Below are 26,400 nucleotides of genomic sequence, written 5' to 3' on the forward strand. Positions count from 1 at the left end.
AATATATATGTCACCCTCCATTTCGATCTCACCTCGTGTACCCTTTAAGCCATTAGCAGCTTCAATAGAGTTATCTTGTTTGAGATAAGTGCACTGCTTGACCTCAGTGCATAGAACTCATTGTGCTGTAAATTCTTGGAATGCTTTGATCTCTCTCTACTAGCAGAAAATGTAGAAACTAAAAGCAGAAGTCCTCTTGTCTTACACTGCCCCCTAGTGACCATAAATACACATTACAGCAGTGCTAATTAGAAGCAGGGAAATGTAACAAATAAAACAATGAGCTAATATAAATTGAGCTGGATCACTTGCAAGTATGTAAATAAATTAGCTGCTAAACGGTTAAAAAGCAGAGTTGTACAGACAACATATTGTCTGTCACGCCATTCCCCTCCAAGCTCCCATCCTCTCCTCTTTACAGGTATAATCTGCGCTGCAGCATAGTTTGTATGGCTCCCTATGTGTGTCATACGCATCAGGTGCAACACAGTGGCTGAAGCAGCACAGCCAACAGCTGTAACAAGAGGACGGTGCCACCTGGTGGCGCTCTGCTGCTTGCATGGCTCTGCATGACTGACAGAGAGAGAGGCCAGGCCCATGGAATAACTCAAAGAAATCCACAGACTGACTTTGGGCTGGGGACTCCTGTTCTATTAGGTAAGAGGAGAATAGCAGATCCTATGAATGATTGTGAGCTTAATTCATGGTATGCAGTCCGGCCACTTACCTATCAGCCACTGCACTGGATGAAAGAAGTCTAGCCTGCTGAGCACTATGAAGGCCACACAGGTTACAGGGAGCAATATGACGGACCAGGCAAAGGTGTTGGCTACCCTCCATTTCAGCACCTGCAATATTTATACAGTTATCATGAATAACATACTGGAATAAGGTTGCAGACGGGCTGATATAACAAACATAATATGCAGACATCACTATGATAGGACTGAAAGTAATTCTATGCAGCAAGCACATCCACAGACCTCCTGCAGGAAGCTAAGTCTGCCACATATGATGTATGGAAAAGAAGCAGGCGGTTTACTTCCGGGAAACAGAAGGAGCGATCAGTGTGGCAGGGTAGAAGAGGGGAAGGATAAAGGTGCTGCTCTTGGTATCCACCTCGGTGGCAAAAGTATCTGTGTTTGAGACAAGAAGAGACCGAGCGCACCCAGGGGAACAGTACAGCAGTAGATTGGGTAAATTCAGAATAATCTCACCTCTAGAAGTTGCTGGCGAGCCTGTACAGGAGTAGCCAGCGTGTAGGCTTCTATCCCTCTAGCCAGGGATCAGGCACAAAGGCAGCTGGATTCCTCCTTCACTCGGATGGTTGTTGGCAGGCAGCGAGCGGCTCTGAAGTTGTACACCCTGTCTGTGTGCGAGTCCGCTATATGCGATATCACAAACAGATTGTGGTGGATTTCAAAGCATCAGCTCCAGGATTGAGGGATCTAAAAGCAAAGCTCCACGCTGCTCCATGAGTCTTGCACAGGCAGTTCACGGGCAGTTGGAGTGGTAGTCTGATTGTAATGCAGCAATGCGTGTAGGAAAGAAGAAACGGCGGCTGCCGTATAGTGTTAAGATTTATTAAAATATATTGCAACGCGTTTCAGGAGACCAAGTCCTCCTTCCATCAGGCAAAGACTGTGCCTGTGCAAGACTCATGGAGCAGCGTGGAGCTTTGCTTTTAGATCCCTCAATCCTGGAGCTGATGCTTTGAAATCCACCACAATCTGTTTGTGATATCGCATATAGCGGACTCGCACACAGACAGGGTGTACAACTTCAGAGCCGCTCGCTGCCTGCCAACAACCATCCGAGTGAAGGAGGAATCCAGCTGCCTTTGTGCCTGATCCCTGGCTAGAGGGATAGAAGCCTACACGCTGGCTACTCCTGTACAGGCTCGCCAGCAACTTCTAGAGGTGAGATTATTCTGAATTTACCCAATCTACTGCTGTACTGTTCCCCTGGCTGCGCTCGGTCTCTTCTTGTCTCAAACACAGATACATATGATGTATGTACTGTATTAAAGTGAGTGTAAAGGCAGAAAAGTCTGATACCTACCTACGGACAGGGAAGGCTCTGCAATCTATAGAGTGTTTCCTGTCCTCTCTTGCACCCCTCGTTCCAGTGTTGTAACCCCCCTTGTGAGTACTCGACCAATTGGTCAAAATCACGTCTGTGAGCCCTGGGGAGACTTTAGAAGCACTACAGTACCCGAGTGCTTCTGAAGACTGGCGGCTCCATATTGCTCATGCGTGAGCGCGCTTACGTGCGTACTCATGCATGCGCAGTATAGAGCTACCCATCCTCAGAAGTACACAGGGACACAAGTGCTTCTGAAGCCACCTGTGGCGGCAAATTAAATAGGGATGGCAATGGTGGAACAAGGGGTTCAAGAGAGGACAGGAAAGGCTCTACAGGGAGTGCAGAATTATTAGGCAAATGAGTATTTTGACCACATCATCCTCTTTATGCATGTTGTCTTACTCCAAGCTGTATAGGCTCGAAAGCCTACTACCAATTAAGCATATTAGGTGATGTGCATCTCTGTAATGAGAAGGGGTGTGGTCTAATGACATCAACACCCTATATCAGGGGTGCATAATTATTAGGCAACTTCCTTTCCTTTGGCAAAATGGGTCAAAAGAAGGACTTGACAGGCTCAGAAAAGTCAAAAATAGTGAGATATCTTGCAGAGGGATGCAGCACTCTTAAAATTGCAAAGCTTCTGAAGCGTGATCATCGAACAATCAAGCATTTCATGCAAAATAGTCAACAGGGTCGCAAGAAGCGTGTGGAAAAAACAAGGCGCAAAATAACTGCCCATGAACTGAGAAAAGTCAAGCGTGCAGCTGCCAAGATGCCACTTGCCACCAGTTTGGCCATATTTCAGAGCTGCAACATCACTGGAGTGCCCAAAAGCACAAGGTGTGCAATACTCAGAGACATGGCCAAGGTAAGAAAGGCTGAAAGACGACCACCACTGAATAAGACACACAAGCTGAAACGTCAAGACTGGGCCAAGAAATATCTCAAGACTGATTTTTCTAAGGTTTTATGGACTGATGAAATGAGAGTGAGTCTTGATGGGCCAGATGGATGGGCCCGTGGCTGGATTGGTAAAGGGCAGAGCGCACCAGTCCGACTCAGACGCCAGCAAGGTGGAGGTGGAGTACTGGTTTGGGCTGGTATCATCAAAGATGAGCTTGTGGGGCCTTTTCGGGTTGAGGATGGAGTCAAGCTCAACTTCCAGTCCTACTGCCAGTTTCTAGAAAGACACCTTCTTTAAGCAGTGGTACAGGAAGAAGCCTGCATCCTTCAAGAAAAACATGATTTTCATGCAGGACAATGCTCCATCACACGCGTCCAAGTACTCCACAGAGTGGCTGGCAAGAAAGGGTATAAAAGAAGAAAAACTAATGACATGGCCTCCTTGTTCACCAGATCTGAACCCCATTGAGAACCTGTGGTCCATCATAAAATGTGAGATTTACAAGGAGGGAAACCAGTACACCTCTCTGAACAGTGTCTGGGAGGCTGTGGTTGCTGCTGCACGCAATGTTGATGGTGAACAGATCAAAACACTGACAGAATCCATGGATGGCAGGCTTTTGAGTGTCCTTACAAAGAAAGGTGGCTATATTGGTCACTGATTTGTTTTTGTTTTGTTTTTGAATGTCAGAAATGTATATTTGTGAATGTTGAGATGTTATATTGGTTTCACTGGTAAAAATAAATAATTGAAATGGGTATATTTGTTTTTTGTTGAGTTGCCTAATAATTATGCACAGTAATGGTCACCTGCAAACACAGATATCCCCCTAAAATAGCTAAAACTAAAAACAAACTAAAAACTACTTTCAAAAATATTCAGCTTTGATATTAATGAGTTTTTGGGGTTCATTGAGAACATGGTTGTTGTTCAATAATAAAATTATTCCTCAAAAACACAACTTGCCTAATAATTCTGCACTCCCTGTATAGGATCCAGATCCTACCCTGTCTATAGAGAAGTATCTAACTGTTATGGGGGGGCTTTACACTCACTTTAAGGGCCCGTTCACACCAGGTGCGTTTTCTGCCTTTTTTCAAGCGCAGTCGATTTTTATAATCGCCCGCTTGTGCAATGATTCTCTATGAGAAAGTTCACAGCTGAGCGGTTCGTTTCGGATCCACTCAGCTAAGCGGTGCCTGTACCATTTTTGAGGAGTTTTTGCTATAATGGAAGGTATAGGAAAACCGCAAGACACTCACAAAATCTCTTTATGCAGTGATTGCATTCGCATTTTTAAGATTAAATACATAGGGCTTGATTCACAAAGCGGTGCTAACCTACTTAGCACGTCTAAAGTCTTTAGGCGCGCTAACCAGGGTGCTAAGTACAGTGTTCTCCCCAGAATTTTATTCCAGCCGGGTGGCATGAAAAAGTAGCCGGGTGGGGCGAGATGAGAGAATGCAGGGCTGGAGCTTCTCTGCACAACCCTGCTTACAACAGAGGAGGAGGTGAGCCGATGACAGCCGGTTGCTCACCATAACTAGCCTGTGGAGAACACTGAAGTAGGTTAGCACCGGTTCTCTCAATCAGATCGCGCGCTAAGTACAGCGCGCAAAGTTTTGCGCACGCTAAGTCCCATAGGCTTTAATGGGCACTTCGCGCGTAGCGCTCTGTGCATGGCGCTCATAAAGTTTTGCGAACGAAAAGCTCGTTTAGGCGTGCTAAGGGTGTTTTCACAGGCATGCTAACAGTTAGCACCACTTTGTGAATCAAGCCCATTGTATTTATTATTTTCTGGGTCAAAGAGTTCATTTCCTGACTTGCGTCAGGGAGTGAATTACAAAACTGCTCTGAAAAAGTGCTTAAAAAAGCACTTTTTACAAAAAACGCAGCATGCATTGGAGTTCCAGGAGGGGGGGGGGGGGGAACAGCGCACAAAACACTTGCGTTTTTAGGTGTGAATGGGGCCTAAAACCCAGTTTCAGGAAAACCATTTCTCAGAGTAGAGAACAGATGGAATTCCATTTTTTTTTTGCTGTGTAGAGATAATCAGTAAGATACAAAAAATATGTCCAGCCTGCCTAACTAATGCAAATTGTTTGCAGCTTAGAAGAATTTCAAGCTGCAGAGCATCAGCCAATGGGAAGCATCCTGGAAGAACGGTGCAGCTAACAGATTTTGTTTTAACGTGTTAAAAGCCCTTTGGAAACTGCAGTCTCCTGATGAGTCACAGAGATGTGTCACAAGTGAGTATCTTTCCTGCGCTAGGCACCCTGGGATAGGTGCCAGGCCACTAACCTAAGCCCCATGATACTCTCCTGTAATGTAGAGAAAACTGAACAGTCCGCACACCAGCTGCCTTTACTGGTCCCGAAGCATCAGCCCTGCAAACGGTGTTTACTGTTTTTACCATTTAACCCTATCCAATCCTATTATTTCCTGTATAAGCCCAATGTCGAACATATCCCCAATCCTCCCTTTTCCAAGCCTTGCCACCGGGTCCTCACCTGTCCCCAATCCTCCCCTCTCCAAGCCTTGTCCCCTCCTGACCTGTCCCCAATCCTCCCCTCTCCAAGCCTTGTCCCCTCCTGACCTGTCCCCAATCCTCCCCAAGCCTTGTCCCCTCCTGACCTGTCCCCAATCCTCCCCTCTCCAAACCTTGTCCCCTCCTGACCTGTCCCCAACCCTCCCCTCTCCAAGCCTTGTCCCCTCCTGACCTGTCCCCAATCCTCCCCAAGCCTTGTCCCCTCCTGACCTGTCCCCAATCCTCCCCTCTCCAAGCCTTGTCCCTTCCTGACCTGTCCCCAATCCTCCCCTCTCCAAGCCTTGTCCCCTCCTGACCTGTCCCCAATCCTCCCCTCTCCAAGCCTTGTCCCCTCCTGACCTGTCCCCAATCCTCCCCTCTCCAAGCCTTGTCCCCTCCTGACCTGTCCCCAATCCTCCTCTCTCCAAGCCTTGTCCCCTCCTGACCTGTCCCCAATCCTCCCCTCTCCAAGCCTTGTCCAGTCCTGACCTGTCCCCAATCCTCCCCTCTCCAAGCCTTGTCCCCTCCTGACCTGTCCCCAATCCTCCTCTCTCCAAGCCTTGTCCCCTCCTGACCTGTCCCCAATCCTCCCCTCTCCAAGCCTTGTCCCCTCCTGACCTGTCCCCAATCCTCCCCTCTCCAAGCCTTGTCCCTTCCTGACCTGTCCCCAATCCTCCCCTCTCCAAGCCTTGTCCCCTCCTGACCTGTCCCCAATCCTCCCCTCTCCAAGCCTTGTCCCCTCCTGACCTGTCCCCAACCCTCCCCTCTCCAAGCCTTGTCCCCTCCTGACCTGTCCTTAATCCTCCCCTCTCCAAGCCTTGTCCCCTCCTGACCTGTCCCCAATCCTCCCCTCTCCAAGCCTTGTCCCCTCCTGACCTGTCCCCAATCCTCCCCTCTCCAAGCCTTGTCCCCTCCTGACCTGTCCCCAATCCTCCCCTCTCCAAGCCTTGTCCCCTCCTGACCTGTCCTTAATCCTCCCCTCTCCAAGCCTTGTCCCCTCCTGACCTGTCCTTAATCCTCCCCTCTCCAAGCCTTGTCCCCTTCTGACCTGTCCCCAATCCTCCCCTCTCCAAGCCTTGTCCCCTCCTGACCTGTCCCCAATCCTCCCCTCTCCAAGCCTTGTCCCCTCCTGACCTGTCCCCAATCCTCCCCTCTCCAAGCCTTGTCCCCTCCTGACCTGTCCCCAATCCTCCCCTCTCCAAGCCTTGTCCCTTCCTGACCTGTCCCCAATCCTCCCCTCTCCAAGCCTTGTCCCCTCCTGACCTGTCCCCAATCCTCCCCTCTCCAAGCCTTGTCCCCTCCTGACCTGCCCCCAATCCTCCCCTCTCCAAGCCTTGTCCCTTCCTGACCTGTCCCCAATCCTCCCCTCTCCAAGCCTTGTCCCCTCCTGACCTGTCCCCAATCATCCCCTCTCCAAGCCTTGTCCACTCTTTGCCTGTTCCCAATCTTCAACACCTACTCCAGTGCCACATGGACACCCGTCCTTTTTCACCTCTACCAATGCCTTGCCCCCCTCACCTTAGTCAGTCACACGATTCCTATGCTCTCCCCTGCCCCATAGCCTCTCAGTCATGCGATCTCCCATGTGCTGCTCCCCCCTCACCTTCCCCCGGTTCTCAGTCACATACCCCCTCCCTCCGCTCCTATAGGCCGTCAGTCCTGCCTCCCCTCCCCTGTCTCCCCCTCACCCGGCTCTCTGTAGGGTCACTCATCACGCTTCCAGCATTCAAACCGTCAGCGCGGCGGCGGGTAAAGGACCCTACAGGCTGCCCTCAGCGCTGCCTGTCAAGACGTCACTTCCGGCCAGGGGTCCTCACAGCTGCTGCCGGCCGGAACTGAGCGCTGATCAGCTGAGGGGGTTGTTCTGGGAGTGGGAGGAGGAAGATGGCGGTGTGTGTGGCTGTCATCGCTAAGGAGGTGAGAGAGACCGCCGGGGGTCTGCCCTGTCCTGTCATTACTCTGAGGCAGAATCCCCAGACAGCTCAGGGGGACCCAGAACCACCAGGAAAGTACAGGGGGGCCAAATGACACCGAAAAGCCCTAATACTGAAAAGCAGCACTCATTTTTATTGTAATTATTAAAGAGACTCTGTAACTAAAAAAAAGTTCCCCTGGGGGGTACTCACCTTGGTAGGGGGAAGCCTCTGGATCCTATCAAGGCTTCCCTCCATCCTCCTGTGTCCCACGGTGGTCTCGCTGCAGCCCACGGAACGGTCTCGCTGCAGCCCACGGAACGCACAGGCGACAATTTGTCAGGATGTGCAATATTTACCTTCCTTGGCTCCAGGGGGGGGGGGGGGGCGCTGTTGCGGTTCTCTGCTCGGAAATAGGCGGAAATAGCCGATCTCTGTCGGGTCCGCTCTACTACGCAGGAGACTTGCTCCTGCGCAGTACAGCGGCCCGACAGCGATCACCTATTTCTGCCTATCTCCGAGCGGGAGCCGATACTGCACCTGAAGCCGGGAAGGTAAATATTTACATCCCGGCTGTTCAGGGGAGCTTTATCGCTGCCACCGTGGGACACCGGAGGATCAGGGAAGCCTCGATAGGATCCGGAGGCTTCCCCCACCCGAGGTGAGTACTCCCCAGGGGAACTTTTTTTTAGTTACAGATTTTCTTTAAAGGGAATTTCCGAGTAAATAAAAAAATATATATATCTACTTACCCGGAGCTTCCTCCACCCCCTTGCAGCTGACATGTCCCACGCCACAGCTCTGGGGTCTTCTCCATTGGAGATGCCGACCTCGCCAGGTTGGCATCTACTGCACCTGTGCGAGCGCTGCTGCTGAACACGCTCATGTGGTCTGGAGAGTTCTGCACAGGCATAGAACTCTCCAGATCACGTAAACGCGATCACCAGCAGTGCACGCGCAGGTGGAGTATACACCAACACGGCGAGGTTGGCATCTGCAACGGAGTGGACCCTGGAAGCGGAGCTGTGGCGAGGGCACGGGACGGCTGCCAGGGGCTTTTTTTTAATAATCCTCGGATATTTCCTTTAAGCGCCAACATATTATGCAGCACCGGACAATAAATAGGGATACATACAATGTAAACAAGGGGTGAGAGAGGTAGCACATGGTTATAGAACATAGCATAAGGTTCATGCAAACGGTATAAGATTTATGATCATGGGATTTTACAGAGACCCAGCAATTCAAGTCTGAGTTAGTCAATGGGTGTCATAGCTAGGGTTGCAAGATCAAGGACACACAAGGGTGGGAGGGACACATAAGGTGGAGCTGTGGAAAGGTGCTCAGCTGAGAGAGTTAGTGTGGTAGATGGGGGGGAAAACCATTTTAAAGGACAAGTGATGTGAGAGAGCTATGGAGGCTGCCATATTTATTTCCTTTTAAACAATACCAGTTGTCAGGCTATCCTACTGATCCTCTGCCTCTAATACTTTTAGGCTACTTGCACACCAAGACGTTGCGTTAGGTGCTACGTTAAGGTCGCATAACGTGCACCTAATGCAAGGCCTGGTGCTCTTCGATGTGGACGTCAGAGTGAGCCGCGTTGTGCAGCTCACTCTGGCGTCCGTGATGCCGTGATGCGTACTCTTGGACGCATGCGGCATCACGTGGTCCCGCCGGCCAATCACCGCACAGAGCGGCCGCTCCAGGAAGTAAACACTGCACGTCACAACGTGCAGTGAATATTAATTAGCCATGTGCCTGGCCGCTCTCCGCTCCTCCCCAACATGACTGCGCATGTGCAAACAGTCTAACGCGGCTTAAGCCGCTGTAACGCCGTACCATGCTGCACTTTCTTAAGAACGTGCAGCGTTACATGTAACGCAAAGTGGGCTGTGTGAACAGCCCACTTGTGTTACATTGCTGTGCGTTGGGGGAGCGTTACAAGCTGCACTAACGTGCGCCTGTAACGTCTTAGTGTGTAAGCAGCCTTAGTCGTAGACCCTGAACAAGCATGCTGCAGATCATGGGTTTCTGACATTGTCAGATCTGACAAGATTAGCTGCATGCTTGTTTCTGGTGTTATCCAGGCACTTCTGCAGCCAAATAGAACAGCGGGGTTGCCAGGCAACTGGTATTGTTTAAAAGGAAATAAAATAGGGCAGCCTCCATATCCCTCACACATCAGTTGTCCTTTAACCTTCCTGGCGGTAAGCCCGAGCTGAGCTCGGGCTATGCCGCGCAGGAAGATATCTCAGCCCCTGGTGGGGCGATTTTCTTCATTTAAAATGCTGTACGCGCAGCTAGCACTTTGCTAGCCGCGCGTACAGCTTGATCGCCGCCGCTCTGCGGCGATCGCCCGCACGCAGCGGCGCAAGAGGGCCCCCCCGCCAGAGCCCTGCGCTGCCCGGACCAATGAGTTCCGGGCAGCACTATGGGCTGGACCGGAGGCGTCTGACGTCAGGACGTCGGCTGACGTCCATGACGTCATTCCGATCGTCGCCATGGCGACAGGAGAAGCCAAACAGGGGAACGCGTTATATACGCGTTCCCCTGTTTGCTATTGATGCCGGCGACGATCGCACTAGAGGGACACATGCGCCCTCTAGTGGTGTTTCATGTAGCTACCACTCTGGTAGCTTTACATGAAACAAAAAATTAAAAAAAAAAGGATTTTTGCCTTTTTGGCAAAAACAACTAACTGCCAGGAGGGTTAAAGAACATGCGCCACCCATGCTAATGTAGAAAAAAAACACATATATAAGTAGATAAATACTACTTCTACTTACTTAACAGATGTATTGTACTATCCACGTAATGATTCCTGTGAATTTTATAAAGGAAAAGCAGAAAATCCTATTCTAGGCAGTGGCCATTTTGCCAAGCTAATGCTGACATCATATCCTCCCTGACTCTTGTTTTCCCCCCCTCCCTTCTCTTGCTCATTGTGTATTCATTAGCTTCCCTCCTCCCAGAGTCTTCAGAAACTCCCACTGAGGTGTATACTAGCAACTGCACTGACTTTTTTTATTTACACATCCAATCACTGAGTCACCTCAGCCTTGCTTGTAAACACAAGTAATAAGAGGGTGTTTCTGATAAGCAGCTAGGCAGGGAAATAAATGGAAGAGGAGGAATATATTATAGATAAAAAGAACTCCCAGCATTCAGCTCTTTGGCACTGTTTGGCACTAGGGCCAGTGCTCCTAAAGTATGTGATAACTACAAACCATAACAGCAGAAAAAGTTTTGAATGCAGGATTAGCATTGTTATCATTTAATAAACTTAGACCAGTTGCTGTTGAAATTAAATTTTTATGCTGACAATACTGCTTTAAAGAAATGTGTTTTGAGAGCTTGCTTGAAGTTGTTGAAGGAAGGAGTGAGTCTAAGGGGGTGGGAGAGAGTTCCATAGGGTGGGGGTGGCTTTTGAGATAGGTGTGTGGGAGTGAGTAATGCATGGGGCGGTCTAGCGGAGATCATTGGAGGACCGGAGTGGGTGGGCAGGTATATATCTGTGGACGAGCTCAGAGATGTAGGTTGGGCAGGTCTTGTGCACAGATTTGTAGGTCAGCACTCAGCGTCATTTGCCTCCTTAAAGCAGAAGGAATGGGACATTCCGCGGCAGAGATGATCCTGTGACATCACGCAATGATATTTTGCTTTGCATAGAATTGTAATTTTAATTTCTCTATATTTCAGAACTATCCGTTGTACATTCGCAGTATCCCCACCGAGAACCAGCTGAAGTTCCATTACACCGTCCACACCTCGCTGGATGTAGTGGATGAGAAGATTTCTGCAATGGGGAAATCTGTGGTAGATCAGAGGGAACTCTACCTGGGGCTGTTATATCCCACTGAGGATTACAAGGTGTATCCTTCAACTGCATCTCATCACAGCCTGAGGGAGGATGTGTTAAAGGGATACTGTAAGGGGGGTCGGGGGAAAATGAGTTGAACTTACCCGGGGCTTCTAATGGTCCCCCACAGACATCCTGTACCTGCGCAGCCACTCCCCAATGCTCTCGCTCCGCCTCCGGTTCACTTCTGGAATTTCCGACTTTAAAGTCTGAAAACCACTGCACGTGCGTTGCCATGTTCTCAATCCCGCTAATGTCACCAGGAGCGTACTGCGCAGACACAGACCATACTGGGTCTGCGCAGTACGCTCCTGGTGACATCAGCGGGATCGAGGACACGGCAACGCAGGCGCAGTGGTTTTTAGACTTTAAAGTCTGAAATTCCAGAAGTGAACCGGAGGTGGGGCTGGAGCATCGGTGAGTGGCTGCGTGGGCACAGGATGTCTGCGGGGGACCATTAGAAGCCCCGGGTAAGTTCAACTCATTTTCCCCCGACCCCCCCCCCCTACAGTATCCCTTTAAGCTGCACATATGCAAGGGGGGAAGCTTTGGGTGGTACTTTAGGAATGATTGCTGCACAGGCATGCTGCTTGGCTCCTGGTCAAGTAGCCTGAAGTGTTCGACTGAAGGAGAAGAAGGATGAGTTAGTGGAGCTCTATAGCAGGAACTGCAGCAGAATAACTATAGTGGTCCAGGGAGAGCTGTCCAACTTGCCAGATCATTGAAGTGGACATGGGAGGGGCTGGTAGGAGTAAGGAAGGTGTGGGGAGTGCTGTTCATACTCAGTTTTTGGCTGAAATGAACAGAAACAATCAGTTTGTTGAAGGAAAATCTGAAGAGTGCACATAGCTTAACCTCCCTAGCAGCATGGACAAGCCCTGACTCATCCTAATGTTGGGAATACACCATACGTTTTTTTCAGCAGATAGATGGTTCAATAGATAATTTCTGACATGTCCAATCTTATTTTCAATCGTTTTTCTGATCAATTTCTCATAGAAGTGAATGGAAATTGATAAGAAAAGATAAGAAAATCGATCGGAAATAAGACCGGACAGTAAATCGACTGAAAAATCTCATTGTGTATTCCCAGGATTAAAGAGTAACTGTCGGGCATAAAATCAAAAATCAATTCTTTATTTTTATCTGGTAAACAAGTAATAAGGATGCTAACCAGGCAATCCAAAAGTTAAAATCACTATTACTTTACTTGTTGATAAATGATCATTCCCCAGTTTACCTGACTCTTATTTGGTACACACAAAATTTGGTACACAAAACGGAAGTTGCAGGGCATGCTGGGTGGTCCTTTTTTGCTTCTCTATTTCCCCTCAGACTTAACTAATGCAGCCTGATTGGCTGAAGCCTCTTTCCCTCCTGTTTTCCCCTCCCACTCCTCTGTTCCTCTCTGATTGGCCAATATTTCTCATGCTGAGACATTGCACTTTCTATTGTGAAGTGCGGGCAAATCAGGAAGAGGAGAGTAAGAGAGGAAATGACATCAGGTTTGGCTTCAAAATAGCCACAGTTAAAATGGGAGGTGCTAAGGAGTATTTTCTCCTTTTTTGTGTGTAGAAAAGTCACTAACATCAAAACATGGACAGAGCAATGCATGTGTTATGTAAGTAGAGCAAGTATTTATCTACTTATATATGTTTTTTTTTTCTGAGATAGTATGGCTGACAGCTCCTCTTTAACCTCCCTAGTGGTGTGGATCAGCCTAACTTGTCCTTAAAGTGAATAGGAACTGAGGAAAAAAATAAATAAATCAGATACTTACCTAAGGAGAGGGAAGGCTCTGGGTCCTATAGAGCCTTTCCTCTTCTCATGGATTCCTCATTCCAGTGCTGGCTTCCCCAGTAGCATTATTCGACCAAATTGGTCAAATACTGTTTTTTGCCGCTGAAGGAGGCTTTGGAGGTCTTCAGGAGCCCGAGCGCTCCCGAAGACGTGCGGCTCCATACTGCGTCTGGGCGAGCATGCTCTCTCGCGCGCACACGCAGGCGCAGTACAGAGCACTTGGCTCCCGTCACGCATGCGCAGTACAGAGCACTTGGCTCCCGTCACGCCGGCACAGTGCAGAGCACTTGGCTCCCATCACGCATACACAGTACAGAGCACTTGGCTCCCGTCACGCAGGCGCAGTACAGAGCACTTGGCTCCCGTCACGCATGCGCAGTACAGAGCACTTGGCTCCCGTCACGCAGGCGCAGTACAGAGCACTTGGCTCCCGTCACGCAGGCGCAGTACAGAGCACTTGGCTCCCGTCACGCAGGCGCAGTACAGAGCACTTGGCTCCCGTCACGCAGGCGCAGTACAGAGCACTTGGCTCCCGTCACGCATCCGCAGTACAGAGCACTTGGCTCCCGTCACGCAGGCGCAGTACAGAGCACTTGGCTCCCGTCACGCAGGCGCAGTACAGAGCACTTGCCTCCCGTCACGCAGGCGCAGTACAGAGCACTTGGCTCCCGTCACGCATCCGCAGTACAGAGCACTTGGCTCCCGTCACGCAGGCGCAGTACAGAGCACTTGGCTCCCGTCACGCAGGCGCAGTACAGAGCACTTGGCTCCCGTCACGCAGGCGCAGTACAGAGCACTTGGCTCCCGTCACGCAGGCGCAGTACAGAGCACTTGGCTCCCGTCACACAGGCGCAGTACAAAGCACTTGGCTCCCGTCACGCAGGCGCAGTACAGAGCACTTGGCTCCCGTCACGTAGGCGCAGTACAGAGCACTTGCCTCCCGTCACGCAGGCGCAGTACAGAGCACTTGCCTCCCGTCACGCAGGCGCAGTACAGAGCACTTGGCTCCCGTCACGCAGGCGCAGTACAGAGCACTTGGCTCCCGTCACGCAGGCGCAGTACAGAGCACTTGGCTCCCGTCACGCATCCGCAGTACAGAGCACTTGGCTCCCGTCACGCAGGCACAGTACAGAGCACTTGGCTCCCGTCACACAGGCGCAGTACAAAGCACTTGGCTCCCGTCACGCAGGCGCAGTACAGAGCACTTGGCTCCCGTCACGCAGGCGCAGTACAGAGCACTTGGCTCCCGTCACACAGGCGCAGTACAAAGCACTTGGCTCCCGTCATGCAGGCACAGTACAGAGCACTTGGCTCCCGTCACGCAGGCGCAGTACAAAGCACATGGCTCCCGTCACGCAGGCACAGTACAGAGCACTTGGCTCCCGTCACACAGGCGCAGTACAAAGCACTTGGCTCCCGTCACGCAGGCGCAGTACAGAGCACTTGGCTCCCGTCACGCAGGCGCAGTACAGAGCACTTGGCTCCCGTCACGCAGGCGCAGTACAGAGCACTTGGCTCCCGTCACACAGGCGCAGTACAGAGCATTTGGCTCCCGTCACGAAGGGCGCAGTACAGAGCACTTGGCTCCCGTCACGCAGGCGCAGTACAGAGCACTTGGCTCCCGTCACACAGGCGCAGTACAAAGCACTTGGCTCCCGTCACGCAGGCGCAGTACAGAGCACTTGGCTCCCGTCACGCAGGCGCAGTACAGAGCACTTGGCTCCCGTCACACAGGCGCAGTACAAAGCACTTGGCTCCCGTCACGCAGGCGCAGTACAGAGCACTTGGCTCCCGTCACGCAGGCGCAGTACAGAGCACTTGGCTCCCGTCACGCAGGCGCAGTACAGAGCACTTGCCTCCCGTCACACAGGCGCAGTACAAAGCACTTGGCTCCCGTCACGCAGGCGCAGTACAGAGCACTTGGCTCCCGTCACACAGGCGCAGTACAAAGCACTTGGCTCCCGTCACACAGGCGCAGTACAAAGCACTTGGCTCCCGTCACACAGGCGCAGTACAGAGCACTTGGCTCCCGTCACGCATCCGCAGTACAGAGCACTTGGCTCCCGTCACGCAGGCGCAGTACAGAGCACTTGGCTCCCGTCACACAGGCGCAGTACAGAGCACTTGGCTCCCGTCACACAGGCGCAGTACAAAGCACTTGGCTCCCGTCACGCAGGCGCAGTACAGAGCACTTGGCTCCCGTCACGCAGGCGCAGTACAGAGCACTTGGCTCCCGTCACGCAGGCGCAGTACAAAGCACTTGGCTCCCGTCACACAGGCGCAGTACAGAGCACTTGGCTCCCGTCACGCAGGCGCAGTACAGAGCACTTGGCTCCCGAAGACTTCCGAATCCTCCCTTAGCGGAGACTTTAAACGGGGTAGCCAGCGTTTAAAGGAGGGAACCGGGACGGCACTATAGGACCCAGAGCCTTCCCTCTCCTTAGGTAAGTATCTGGAGTATTTAATTTATTTTTTTTAAAACTTCACATTAGCTTTTAAAAAAAAAAAGGTAGAAATGGTAACAGTTCCTCACCTGCGGCGTCTCTGGCATGCAGGGTCGATCGCCGGCACCTTGCGGCTTCCCTGCGCGTGTTTCCGTCTTATTGGCAGCGATCACCTCTTCTTCCTCCTTCATCTCTTCTTGTCCCTCTGATGACCCTGCTTGCGCCCCCTGGTGCCGAGCGCACGCATTGTCATCACCTCAGGCGGCCAATTCAACATTTTTTGTATTGGATTCAATACAAACGTAAAAAAAATGAATATAATAAAAAATAAAATATAAAAAAGTGTAAAGAAAAAAAGAAACTATGGGCAGCACTACTGCCACAGCCCATAGCTGCAAATAATACAAAATAAAAAATTAATAATTTGAAAAAAAAAGTGCTTTTTTTAAATATTGTATACATGCTTGTGGACCGCAACTTGCAAGCGGTCTGCAAAAATGCTAACAATATAAAGAAACGCTTTTAAAAAATTGTGCCACTTTCGGTACAAAAACTGCATAGAAGTTATCTGCTGGGAAGATTAAAGGACACCTGAAGTGTGAGAGAGAAATTTAGGCTGCCATATCCGAACACTGTCATTCCAGCGCAGGAGACTTGGGCGCAGCAGTGAGTAACTTCAGTACCTTAAGAAGACGGAGCTGAAGTTACTTATAAAACACTATAATTCAGCCTCCAGCAATCGCTGGAAGCCGAATTATTTCATTCCCCACTATCCATTGCGGCCTGGAGGGGGAATAGTAATTAACCTCCCTGGCGGTAAGCCCATGCTGAGCACGGGCTATGCCGTGCAGGGGGATTTCTCAGGCCCTGCTGGGCCGATTTTGATATTTTTTTTTTGCAGCACGCAGCTAGCACTTTGCTAGCTGCGTGTGCTTTCTGATCGCCGCCGCTCTGTGCCGATTACGCTGCGCTCCACGCGCCGTGAGGCCCCCCCAGACCCCGTGCGCTGCCTGGCCAATCAGTTCCAGGCAGCGCTGAGGGGTAGATCGGAACTCCCAATGGGGGAAGCCCTCCAGGAGATCCCATGCTTTGAACGGGATCTGAGCAGCGGCTATCATGTAGCGAGACTTTGTCTCGCTACATGACAAAAAAAAAATTAAAAAAAAGACTTTGCTGCCCCCTGGCGGATTTTTAATAAACCACCAGGAGGGTAACTTGTGCAGGAGGATGCAGGCTGTGTCCTACGGCAATTCCTCTCATACACGCCATATCTATTTCCTGCTGATCTTTTTGGCTGCAGTAGTGTCTGGATCACACTTCTTAAAGAGGCATGCAGCTAATCCAGTCAGACTTCAGTCAGAGCATCTGATCTGCATGCTTGTTGAGGGGCTGTGGCTGAAAGTATTATTATATAAGAGTATATGTAGAGTATCATTTTTTTTTTTAAAAGAAGTGAGAAATGGAAGACTTTATATTCCTTTTAACTCCATTAGAACTTGATAAATAAGATAAAGTCCTCCTCGGCGTTTGGCCATCGCTGATTTCTCTCTATGCTGATTGACTCTTAAAGAGAATCTGTATTATTAAAATCACACAAAAGTAAACATACCAGTGCGTTAGGGGACATCTCCTATTACCCTCTGTCACAATTTCGCCGCTCCCCGCCGCATTAAAAGTGGTTAAAAACAGTTTTAAAAAGTTTGTTTATAAACAAACAAAATGGCCACCAAAACAGGAAGTAGGTTGATGTACAGTATGTCCACACATAGAAAATACATCCATACACAAGCAGGCTGTATACACCCTTCCTTTTGAATCTCAAGAGATCATTTGTGTGTTTCTTTCCCCCTGCATCTCTCATGCACTGAAGTTTCAGGCTGCTCTTTTCTTCCTGCAAACAGCTTTGCCCTTGTCTGTAATTCCTCACTATGTGAAAGCCCAGCCAGCTCAGAGGAGGATTTATCCAGCTTGTAAAAGATAAGAGAGAAGCTGCTCTAATCTAAATAACACACAGGCAGTGTGCATAGAGGGGCCTGGAAGGGGGAGTTCATAGCAGAACCACAACACTGAAGAACTTGGCAGCCTTCCAGACACAGGCCTGACAAGTCTGACAAGAGAGAGATAAGTTGATTTATTACAGAGACTGTGATAGTACAAAGTGCTGCAGTAAGCCAGAACACATTAGAATAGCTTTTGGAACTTGTAGGATGATAAAAAGCAGGATGCAATTTTTGTTACGGAGTCTCTTTAACCTGCCTTCAGATACGGTTACGTCACCAACTCCAAAGTCAAGTTTGTCATGGTGGTGGACTCCTCCAATACGGCTCTGCGGGACAATGAGATCCGCAGTGTAAGTATAGTGCCCTGCTGCTGGAGGGATGGGGGTGGTGACTGTAAGGATCGCGACAGGTGTCATGCTACTGGAGGGATGGAGGTGGTGACGCAACAGGTGTTATATACATGCTAGAAAGATTATTTTCCGCTGTATAAGACGCTCCGGAATACAGTGGGTTGCAAAAGTATTCGGCCCCCTTGAAGTTTTCCACATTTTGTCATATTACTGCCACAAACATGAATCAATTTTATTGGAATTCCACATGAAAGACCAATACAAAGTGGTGTACATGTGAGAAGTGGAACGAAAATCATACATGATTCCAAACATTTTTTTACAAATAGATAACTGCAAAGTGGGGTGTGCGCAGTCAGTTGCCCATAGACATTTCTAATGAGTGCTAATAACTAAATTGAGTGCACCTGTTTGTAATCTAATGTCAGTACAAATACAGCTGCTCTGTGACGGCCTCAGAGGTTGTCTATGAGAATATTGAGAGCAACAACACCGTGAAGTCTAAAGAACACACCAGACAGGTCAGGGATAAAGTTATTGAGAAATTAAGGCAGGCTTAGGCTACAAAAAGATTTCCAAAGCCTTGAACATCCCACAGAGCACTGCTCAAGCAATCATTCAGAAATGGAAGGAGTATGGCACAACTGTAAACTTACCAAGACAAGGCCGTCCACCTAAACTCACAGGCCGAACAAGGAGAGCGTTGATCATAAATGCAGTCAAGAGGTCCATGGTGACTCTGGGCGAGCTGCAGAGATCTACAGCTCAGGTGGGAGAATCTGTCCATAGGACAACTATTAGTCGTGCACTGCACAAAGTTGGCCTTTATGGAAGAGTGGCAAGAAGAAAGCCATTGTTAACAGAAAAGCATAAGTAGTCCCGTTTGCAATTTGCCACAAGCCATGTGGGGGACACAGCAAACATGTTGAAGGTGCTCTGGTCAGATGAGACCAAAATGGAACTTTTTGGCCAAAATGCAAAACGCTATGTGTGGCGGAAAGCTAACACTGCACATCACTCTGAACACACCATCCCCACTGTCAAATATGGTGGTGGCAGCATCATGCTCTGGGGGTGCTTCTCTTTAGCAGGGGCAGGGAAGCTGGTCAGAGTTGATGGGAAGATGGATGGAGCCAAATGCAGGGCAAACTTGGAAGAAAACCTCTTGGAGACTGCAAAAGACTTGAGACTGGGGCGGAGGTTCACCTTCCAGCAGGACAATGACCCTAAACATAAAGCCAGGGCAACAATGGAATGGTTTAAAACAAAACATATCCATGTGTTAGAATGGCCCAGTCAAAGTCCAGATCTAAGTCCAATCGAGAATCTGTGGCAAGATCTGAAAACTGCTGTTCACAAACACTGTCCATCTAATCTGACTGAGCTGGAGCCGTTTTGCAAAGAAGAATGGGCAAGGATTTCAGTCTCTAGATGTGCAAAGCTGGTAGAGACATACCCTAAAAGACTGGCAGCTGTAATTGCAGCAAAAGGTGGTTCTACAAAGTATTGACTCAGGGGGCTGAATAATTACGCACACCCCACTTTGCAGTTATTTATTTGTAAAAAAATGTTTGGAATGATGTATGATTTTCGATCCACTTCTCACGTGTACTCCACTTTGTATTGGTCTTTCATGTGGAATTCCAATAACATTGATTCATGTTTATGGCAGTAATGTGACTAAATGTGGAAAACTTCAAGGGGGCCGAATACTTTTGCAAGCCACTGTATAAGACACCCAGGTTTAGAGGGCAAAAATCAGGGGGGGGAAATTATACTAAACCTGGTGCGTCCATATTCCAGGAGCATCTTATAAAGTTCTCCTCCAGTTGGCATCGTCCTGTGTCCCCTTCTAACCTCAGTGTGTCCCTTTCTGTCCTCAGGTATCCCCAGTGTGTCCCCTTCTGTCCCCAGTGTGTGTCCGCGTTCCCCCAGTATATATGTATCAATTGTAGGTGCATGTTTTACCTAATCCATGGTACACGCAGGGAATCATACACCTCTTCTCTACCATGCAGCTCCCCCTAGTGAACGGCTTGTGCTGAGTGCGTCATCAGCAGAAGCCGTCACTAGGGGAAGCTGTGCGGGACAGGAGAGGTCTGTGATCCCCGCGGGTGCCTGGGATTAGGTAAGACACGCACCTACAATTGATGCATGGTGGAAGTGGAGACGCGGGAGGGAGCGACGACATGGGGGGAACGCGGACACATACTGGGGACAGAAGGGGGAACCATGCAGAGAATCGCCGATGTGGCGGTGGGTCGGGGGTCCGTATCGGCGGACGTTCGTAAGTCAGGGAGTCCCTTCATTTACTGTTTAAGACGCAGGGAGTTTCTCTCATCAGTTTATGAACCAAACTCCTATTCATCAATTCTTGTTCTAGATGTTCCGGAAGCTGCACAACTCCTACACAGACGTGATGTGCAACCCATTCTACAATCCTGGAGACCCCATCCAATCACGGTGAGTTCAAGCGGAAGTGTATGGGGACACTGATGACCCTGACACCAGGAAAGCAGTCACTTGTCCCCACCTGTTCATTTTGAAAAGAGAAGACCCTTTAAGAAACAGCACCACTCAGGGATAAATATGGGGGAAAATATATATATATATATATATATATATACATACACGATCTTTATTCCATATGATCTTCCAAAGTTATGTCACTTATGATTATTCAGTTACATTAAAAGCAATCAAAACAAACGTCATCCATAAAACTCCTTGCTGTAGCAATCTTGCCAAAAAGAGAATAATATGACAATATACACTCAGTATCATTATCATGTAATATATACCCCGCAATAGTTACACACCTAGCCACTCACTCCGCTCCTCCAATGAACTTCCCTGAAAACCATGCATCACCCAGTCCTAGGACTTCTCAAGAGCTGCTCCAACACCATGGAACTCCCTACCTCCCCCCATTAGGGTTTGCGCCTCCTTCAACATCTTTAAGAAGGCCATCAAAACGCTCCTTCTCACTCTGGCCTACCCCCCCCCCCCCCTCCTTCCCTCTGGTGCTCTAAACCCGCAGCTGAACTCTGGTGCCCTACCTTTCGTGTCCCTACCTCTCCCTCTAGATTGAAAGCCTTCGGGCAGGGTCCTCCTCCTTGTGTCTCCTACCTGATCATGCACCTCCATTACCATACACCCATCCTATGGATCTGAGTGAACCTAACTTGCCTAATCTCCATGCTCCCCTCCAGTGACTGACTAAGCATTACCTCGTACTCATACTGTGCTGTGTGATCTCCATGCTCCATCCAGTGACTGACTAAGCATTACCTCGTACTCATACTGTGCTGTGTGATCTCCATGCTCCCATCCAGTGACTGACTAAGCATTACGTTGTACTCATACTGTGCTGCGGGTTCTGGTTTTTCTTGTATTCCTGTATTGTCTTATTGCTGTATGTCACCCCTAAATATTGTCTGTAACCCAACTAATGTTCAGCGTTGCTTAATATGTTGGTGCTTTATAAATAAAATAAATATACCAATACTAGGGGCTCAACCAAGAGCCCACAGGTTGATGAACCCTGGTTCAGTATTATATCATCATGTGCAAATATGCAGTAATATGCCATGATCAGTGTAATGTGGCACAGGCAAGCTCTGTGTCATAAGTGAAAAAAGTATAATGCGGACGCTCTTTTTACTTGTCCCCACCTAGTCATCACTATTGGGCAGCTCACTACTTTGCTGTTGGTGGCTGCCAGGTCACGGCCTTTGACATTTCCCTGCCGAGGACAGAGAGAACAGGCGAGCCTCAGCAGAGAGGAGTGCAGGCATAGTCAGGGAGTGAGCTGGAGGTCAGGACGGGCGGTAGGCTAGGAAAGGTCCATAGCAGGCAGAGGTCGGGGCCGGCAGCAAATTACCAAAGTCTATATCCAGGCACAGGGCAGGCAGCATGCTAAGCAGAGCTGGTTTTCAGGTGAAGATGGATTACCAGGACAAGAGGGAGGGCTGAGTAACAGCTAGCTAGATGAATAGTTACTGAATTATTATTTACTATTTATATAGCACCAACATCTTCCGCAGCGCTGTACAGAGTATATTGTCTTGTCAGTAACTGTCCCTCAGAGGGGCACACAATCTAGTCGCTACCTTAGTCATATGTCTATGTATGTATTGTGTAGTGCATGTATATTTTAGTGTAGGGCCAATTTAGAGGGAAGCCAATTCACTTATCTGTATGTTTTTGGAGATGTGGGAGGAAATCAGAGTGCCCGGGGGAAACCCACGCAGACACAGGGAGAACATACAAACTCCATGCAGATCGTGCCCTGGCTGGGATTCAAACCGAGGACACAGCGCTGTGAGGCGAAAGTGCTATTCACTACGCCACTGTGCTGTCTGCTGAATTGTGACTGTTTGCTGGATAGTGACTTAGGCTATTTTCACACTGATATGTTGCCTTGTGTAAGGCAATATAATCACATTGCGAACACGATGGTACATTCACGTTGGTGCGGTACAGAGGAATCCATTGGCAGAATGCGAGGCATGCTGGGTGGCACTAGACAATGGGGGTAATTCACTGTAACAAATAGCATGCCTTATCAGAGTTAATGTGCCTTATCAGCATTAGCGTGCCTTATCAGAGTAGCATAGCAAGCGCTACGAACGTATGCCTGCTAATTGGCATAAGTTATCCCTGCACTTTGATTGGCCCAATAGGCTTCCTGTCAAGTGCGGTGATAATGTCCTCTTAAAGTGATTGGACCCGCAGGGGCTCAGGGCAGGACGAGTGGAGCTCTCATCATTATGCCAATTAGCAGACATAAGTTCTTAGCGCTCGTTATGCTACTCTGATAAGGCACGCCAACTCTGATAAGGCACGCTATTTGTTGTAGTGAATCAACCCCAATGAACCTGATGCATCGACTAGCGGTATGATGGCTATGCCCTGGCAGCCACTACTAACGACATGGAACGCTGCCCATTACCCCATTAGCACCACGCATGTTACAGTGGAACGAGTTAATGGGCGGTGCTCCCTGGGCGTTAGACGTGGTAAAATTGCTGTGCGCTACCGTACCGCTGCTTGCTTCCTTTGGCCCAATGTGCGCCTTAACAGCTGCAGTGGAGCCTATTATTCATACACTGTATGTTTCTCGGTATGTAACTCTTTACTGTCAGCCCAAGTCCAACAGTGGAGCGGAAAGGGTTCATCTATTTCCTGTGTTTGTTTTCAAACACCTGAACTTGCCCATGTTTCCTTGCAGGGCTTTTGACAGCACCGTGTCTTCAATGATGATCGCAGCATGCTGAGTCACAGCAGAAGATCCTGTATATACGTGTATGTAAATATAATATTGTTAGATTTGTGGAACAAGAACCTTGTACATAAACCGTGCGCAATAAACTTGTGTAAGTCAGTGACAATGTTTACATCTTTTATTTTTTCCTAAGGGATGCTGTGCATGACTTCATAGCAGAGACTAATCTAATCATTATGGGTTTACTAAGGACAGGTCCTTTTTGACTAACATGCTCAGCTTTTATGAGGTAGTGAATAGTAATGTGGATATTGGGAATGCTGTAGATGTGATATACTTGGACTTTGCAAAGGCCTTTAATACTGTTCCCCATAGCAGTCTGATGCAGAAGATGAGGATGCAAGGACTGGGGAAGAGTCTGTGTGCATGGATAGGGAACTGGCTAATGGACAGAAAACAGAGAGTTGTGGTCAATGGATCTTATTCAAAATGGGAGACTGTTAGCAGCGAGATCCCACTGGGGAAGAGCCCGATCCACTGCCAAGTCAACAGTGTGTTGCCGACCAGTGGCGACGCAGTGGCGGCAGAAGTAATGCAAGTTAAGTCGACACAGGAATTTTAAACATGTTGGTGGTGTGGTGCGCATGCGTGTAACGGTGGGAATACGATGGGGAAACCCGGGAATCCCAGTGATGTGCGTCACTGAGCAGAGGGCGGGGCTATGCATATTATCCTGTCAGCGCACTCTGCCACGGGGTCTTATGATTGGTATTTTATGCTTTCCAATGCAATGAGGGTGGGGCATCGCGGGGCAAATGCACAGGGCAGGTGTAAAACCGGCCTCAAAGAGACAGGAGCAGTGAATAATAATGGGCATGGATCAGGCAGTTTGGGAAAAACCTTCACAATTTTAGTTATAGGATCACCCAAGCTTCATGTCACCACTGTTGTGCACAGATTGTCACAGAGACCAAATATGGCCACCACACCTGTAGACATAATGGGCTCACTTTAAATGGAAATCAGTAGGATCTTTAATAATTTTAAATGGAAGTGATCAATAACATTAACAGTCACATAAGCAGCAGCTTTACAAAAATTGATCAAAACACAAGACTACTAAATATACATCCTTATTGTCTACTTTAAAAGCACAAGTCTAGGTCTAGGTTTGCATCAGTCTGCAGAACTTACATAGAACCATCCTCAAATTCTCAACCCTGAAGATCCATAGCAGCTCCTGTAAACCACCTGGAGGCGGAGGTAAATGGGCAGGGGGCAGGCACATAGTAAGAGGAGGAGGCACTTAGGAGACCAGACTGAGGGGGAGGCACTTGAGAAACTGGACCAAGAGGGAGGCACTTAGTAGATAAGGAAGAGGGTAGGCACATGGGAGACGAGGCAGAGGGGGAGGTATTAACCACTTGCCGACCGCCCACTGCACAGAGGCAGCCGGCAAGTGGATCCCGCAAGGACCGCCGCATGTACAATTGGCGGCGGTCCTTGTACGGGCATGGGCAGAGCGATCGTGTCATGTGTGACGCGATCAGCCACCGGCGCCTGGCTCCGCCCCCCTCGCGCTGTAACCCGCCGGCCGTTCGGAAGCGCCGGCGGGTTACTAGCACCCGGATCGCCGCATACAAAGTGCATAATACACTTTGTAATGTATACAAAGTGTATTATACAGGCTGCCTCCTGCCCTGGTGGTCCCAGTGTCCGAGGGACCACCAGGGCAGGCTGCAGCCACCCTAGTCTGCACCCAAGCACACTGATTTCCCCCCCCCGCCCCCTGATCGCCCACAGCACCCCTCAGGCCCACCCCCCCAGACCACTGTTTGCACCCAATGACCCCCCTAATCACCAATCAATCACTCCCTGTCACTATCTGTAAACGCTATTTTTTTTATGCCCTAAACTGCCCCCTGCTCCCTCATGATCATCAGACCCCTCCCCCCCCCCCCCACCCCTATGTACTGTATGCATCTATCCCCCTGATCACCTGTCAATCACTCATCAATCACACCCTGTCACTGCCACCCATCCATCAGCCCCTAACCTGCCCCTTGCGGGCAATCTGATCACCCACCCACACCAATAGATCGCCCGCAGATCCGACGTCAGATCACCTCCCAAGTGCAGTGTTTACATCTGTTCTCTACCCTAAACACCCACTAATTACCCATGTCACTGTTACCCATCAGATCAGACCCTAATCTGCCCCTTGGGGGCACCCAATCACCCGCCCTCAGACCCCCCCTTATCAATTCGCCAGTGCATTATTTTCATCTGTTCTTCCCTGTAATAACCCACTGATCACCTGTCAATCACCCATCAATCACCTCCTGTCACCCCCTAGCACACCTACCCATCAGATCAGGCCCTAATTTGCCCCATGTGGGCTCCTGATCACTCGGCCAAACCCTCAGATCCCCCTCAGACCCCCTTCTGATCACCTCCCCAGTGCATTGATTGCATCTATTTTCCCCTCTAACCACCCCCTGAAACACCCATCAATCACCTCCTGTCACCCCCCTAGCACTCCTATCCATTAGATCAGGCCCAATACAACCTGTCATCTAAAAGGTCACCCTGCTTATGACCGGTTCCACAAAATTTGCCCCTCATAGACCACCTGTCATCAAAATTTGCAGATGCTTATACCCCTGAACAGTCATTTTGAGACATTTGGTTTCCAGACTACTCACGGTTTTGGGCCCGTAAAATGCCAGGGCGGTATAGGAACCCCACAAGTGACCCCATTTTAGAAAAAAGACACCCTAATGTATTCTGTTAGGTGTATGATGAGTTCATAGAAGATTTTTATTTTTTTTCAAAAGTTAGCGGAAATTGATTTTTATTGTTTTTTTTTTTCACAAAGTGTCATTTTTTACTAACTTGTGACAAAAAATAAAATCTTCTATGAACTCGCCATACTCCTAATGGAATACCTTGGGGTGTCTTCTTTCTAAAATGGGGTCACTTGTGGGGTTCCTATACTGCCCTGGCATTTTAGGGGCCCTAAACCGTGAGGAGTAGTCTAGAAAACAAGCGCACCTAGGCTGCAAAAAAGTGTCACATGTGGTATCGCCGTACTCAGGAGAAGTAGTATAATGTTTACTACAAGAAGATTTATGCGTGCTCAACACTAAGCTTAACCCTTACAAGTCTGGCTGTGCAAATCTGGCTAAATTGGCTTATCATGAGGCATTGCTCATGCAAAAATGCATTTGCTTTCGCATGCCAAACTTTGCAGGGTCAAAAACTAATACGTCCGCGCCACCCAGC

The 26,400-nt window shown here is 49.2% G+C and overlaps 2 protein-coding genes across 2 annotated transcripts in view; one reads left to right on the forward strand and one right to left on the reverse strand.

Annotated features, from left to right (window-relative positions):
- The window catches only part of NDC1 (NDC1 transmembrane nucleoporin), a 57,409-nt gene extending 50,097 nt beyond the window's left edge, over positions 1-7,312 (reverse strand). The window contains exons 1-2 of the mRNA XM_068238991.1: positions 7,208-7,312; positions 728-848 (exon numbers count right to left, since the gene is read on the reverse strand). Coding sequence (XP_068095092.1) covers positions 728-848; positions 7,208-7,231 — 145 coding nt within the window. The 5' untranslated portion in view covers positions 7,232-7,312. The remainder of the gene's footprint in view (positions 1-727; positions 849-7,207) is intronic.
- TRAPPC2L (trafficking protein particle complex subunit 2L) lies at positions 7,313-23,281 on the forward strand. Its single transcript, XM_068238992.1, has 5 exons — positions 7,313-7,436; positions 11,135-11,307; positions 17,801-17,888; positions 20,272-20,351; positions 23,122-23,281. The coding sequence occupies exons 1-5, from the start codon at positions 7,404-7,406 to the stop codon at positions 23,165-23,167; spliced, it is 420 nt and encodes a 139-aa protein (XP_068095093.1). The 5' UTR covers positions 7,313-7,403; the 3' UTR covers positions 23,168-23,281.
- Positions 23,282-26,400: the final 3,119 nt, after the last annotated feature.

Source organism: Hyperolius riggenbachi, chromosome 6 (assembly GCF_040937935.1).
Source record: "Hyperolius riggenbachi isolate aHypRig1 chromosome 6, aHypRig1.pri, whole genome shotgun sequence".
Taxonomy (NCBI): Eukaryota; Metazoa; Chordata; class Amphibia; order Anura; family Hyperoliidae; genus Hyperolius; species Hyperolius riggenbachi.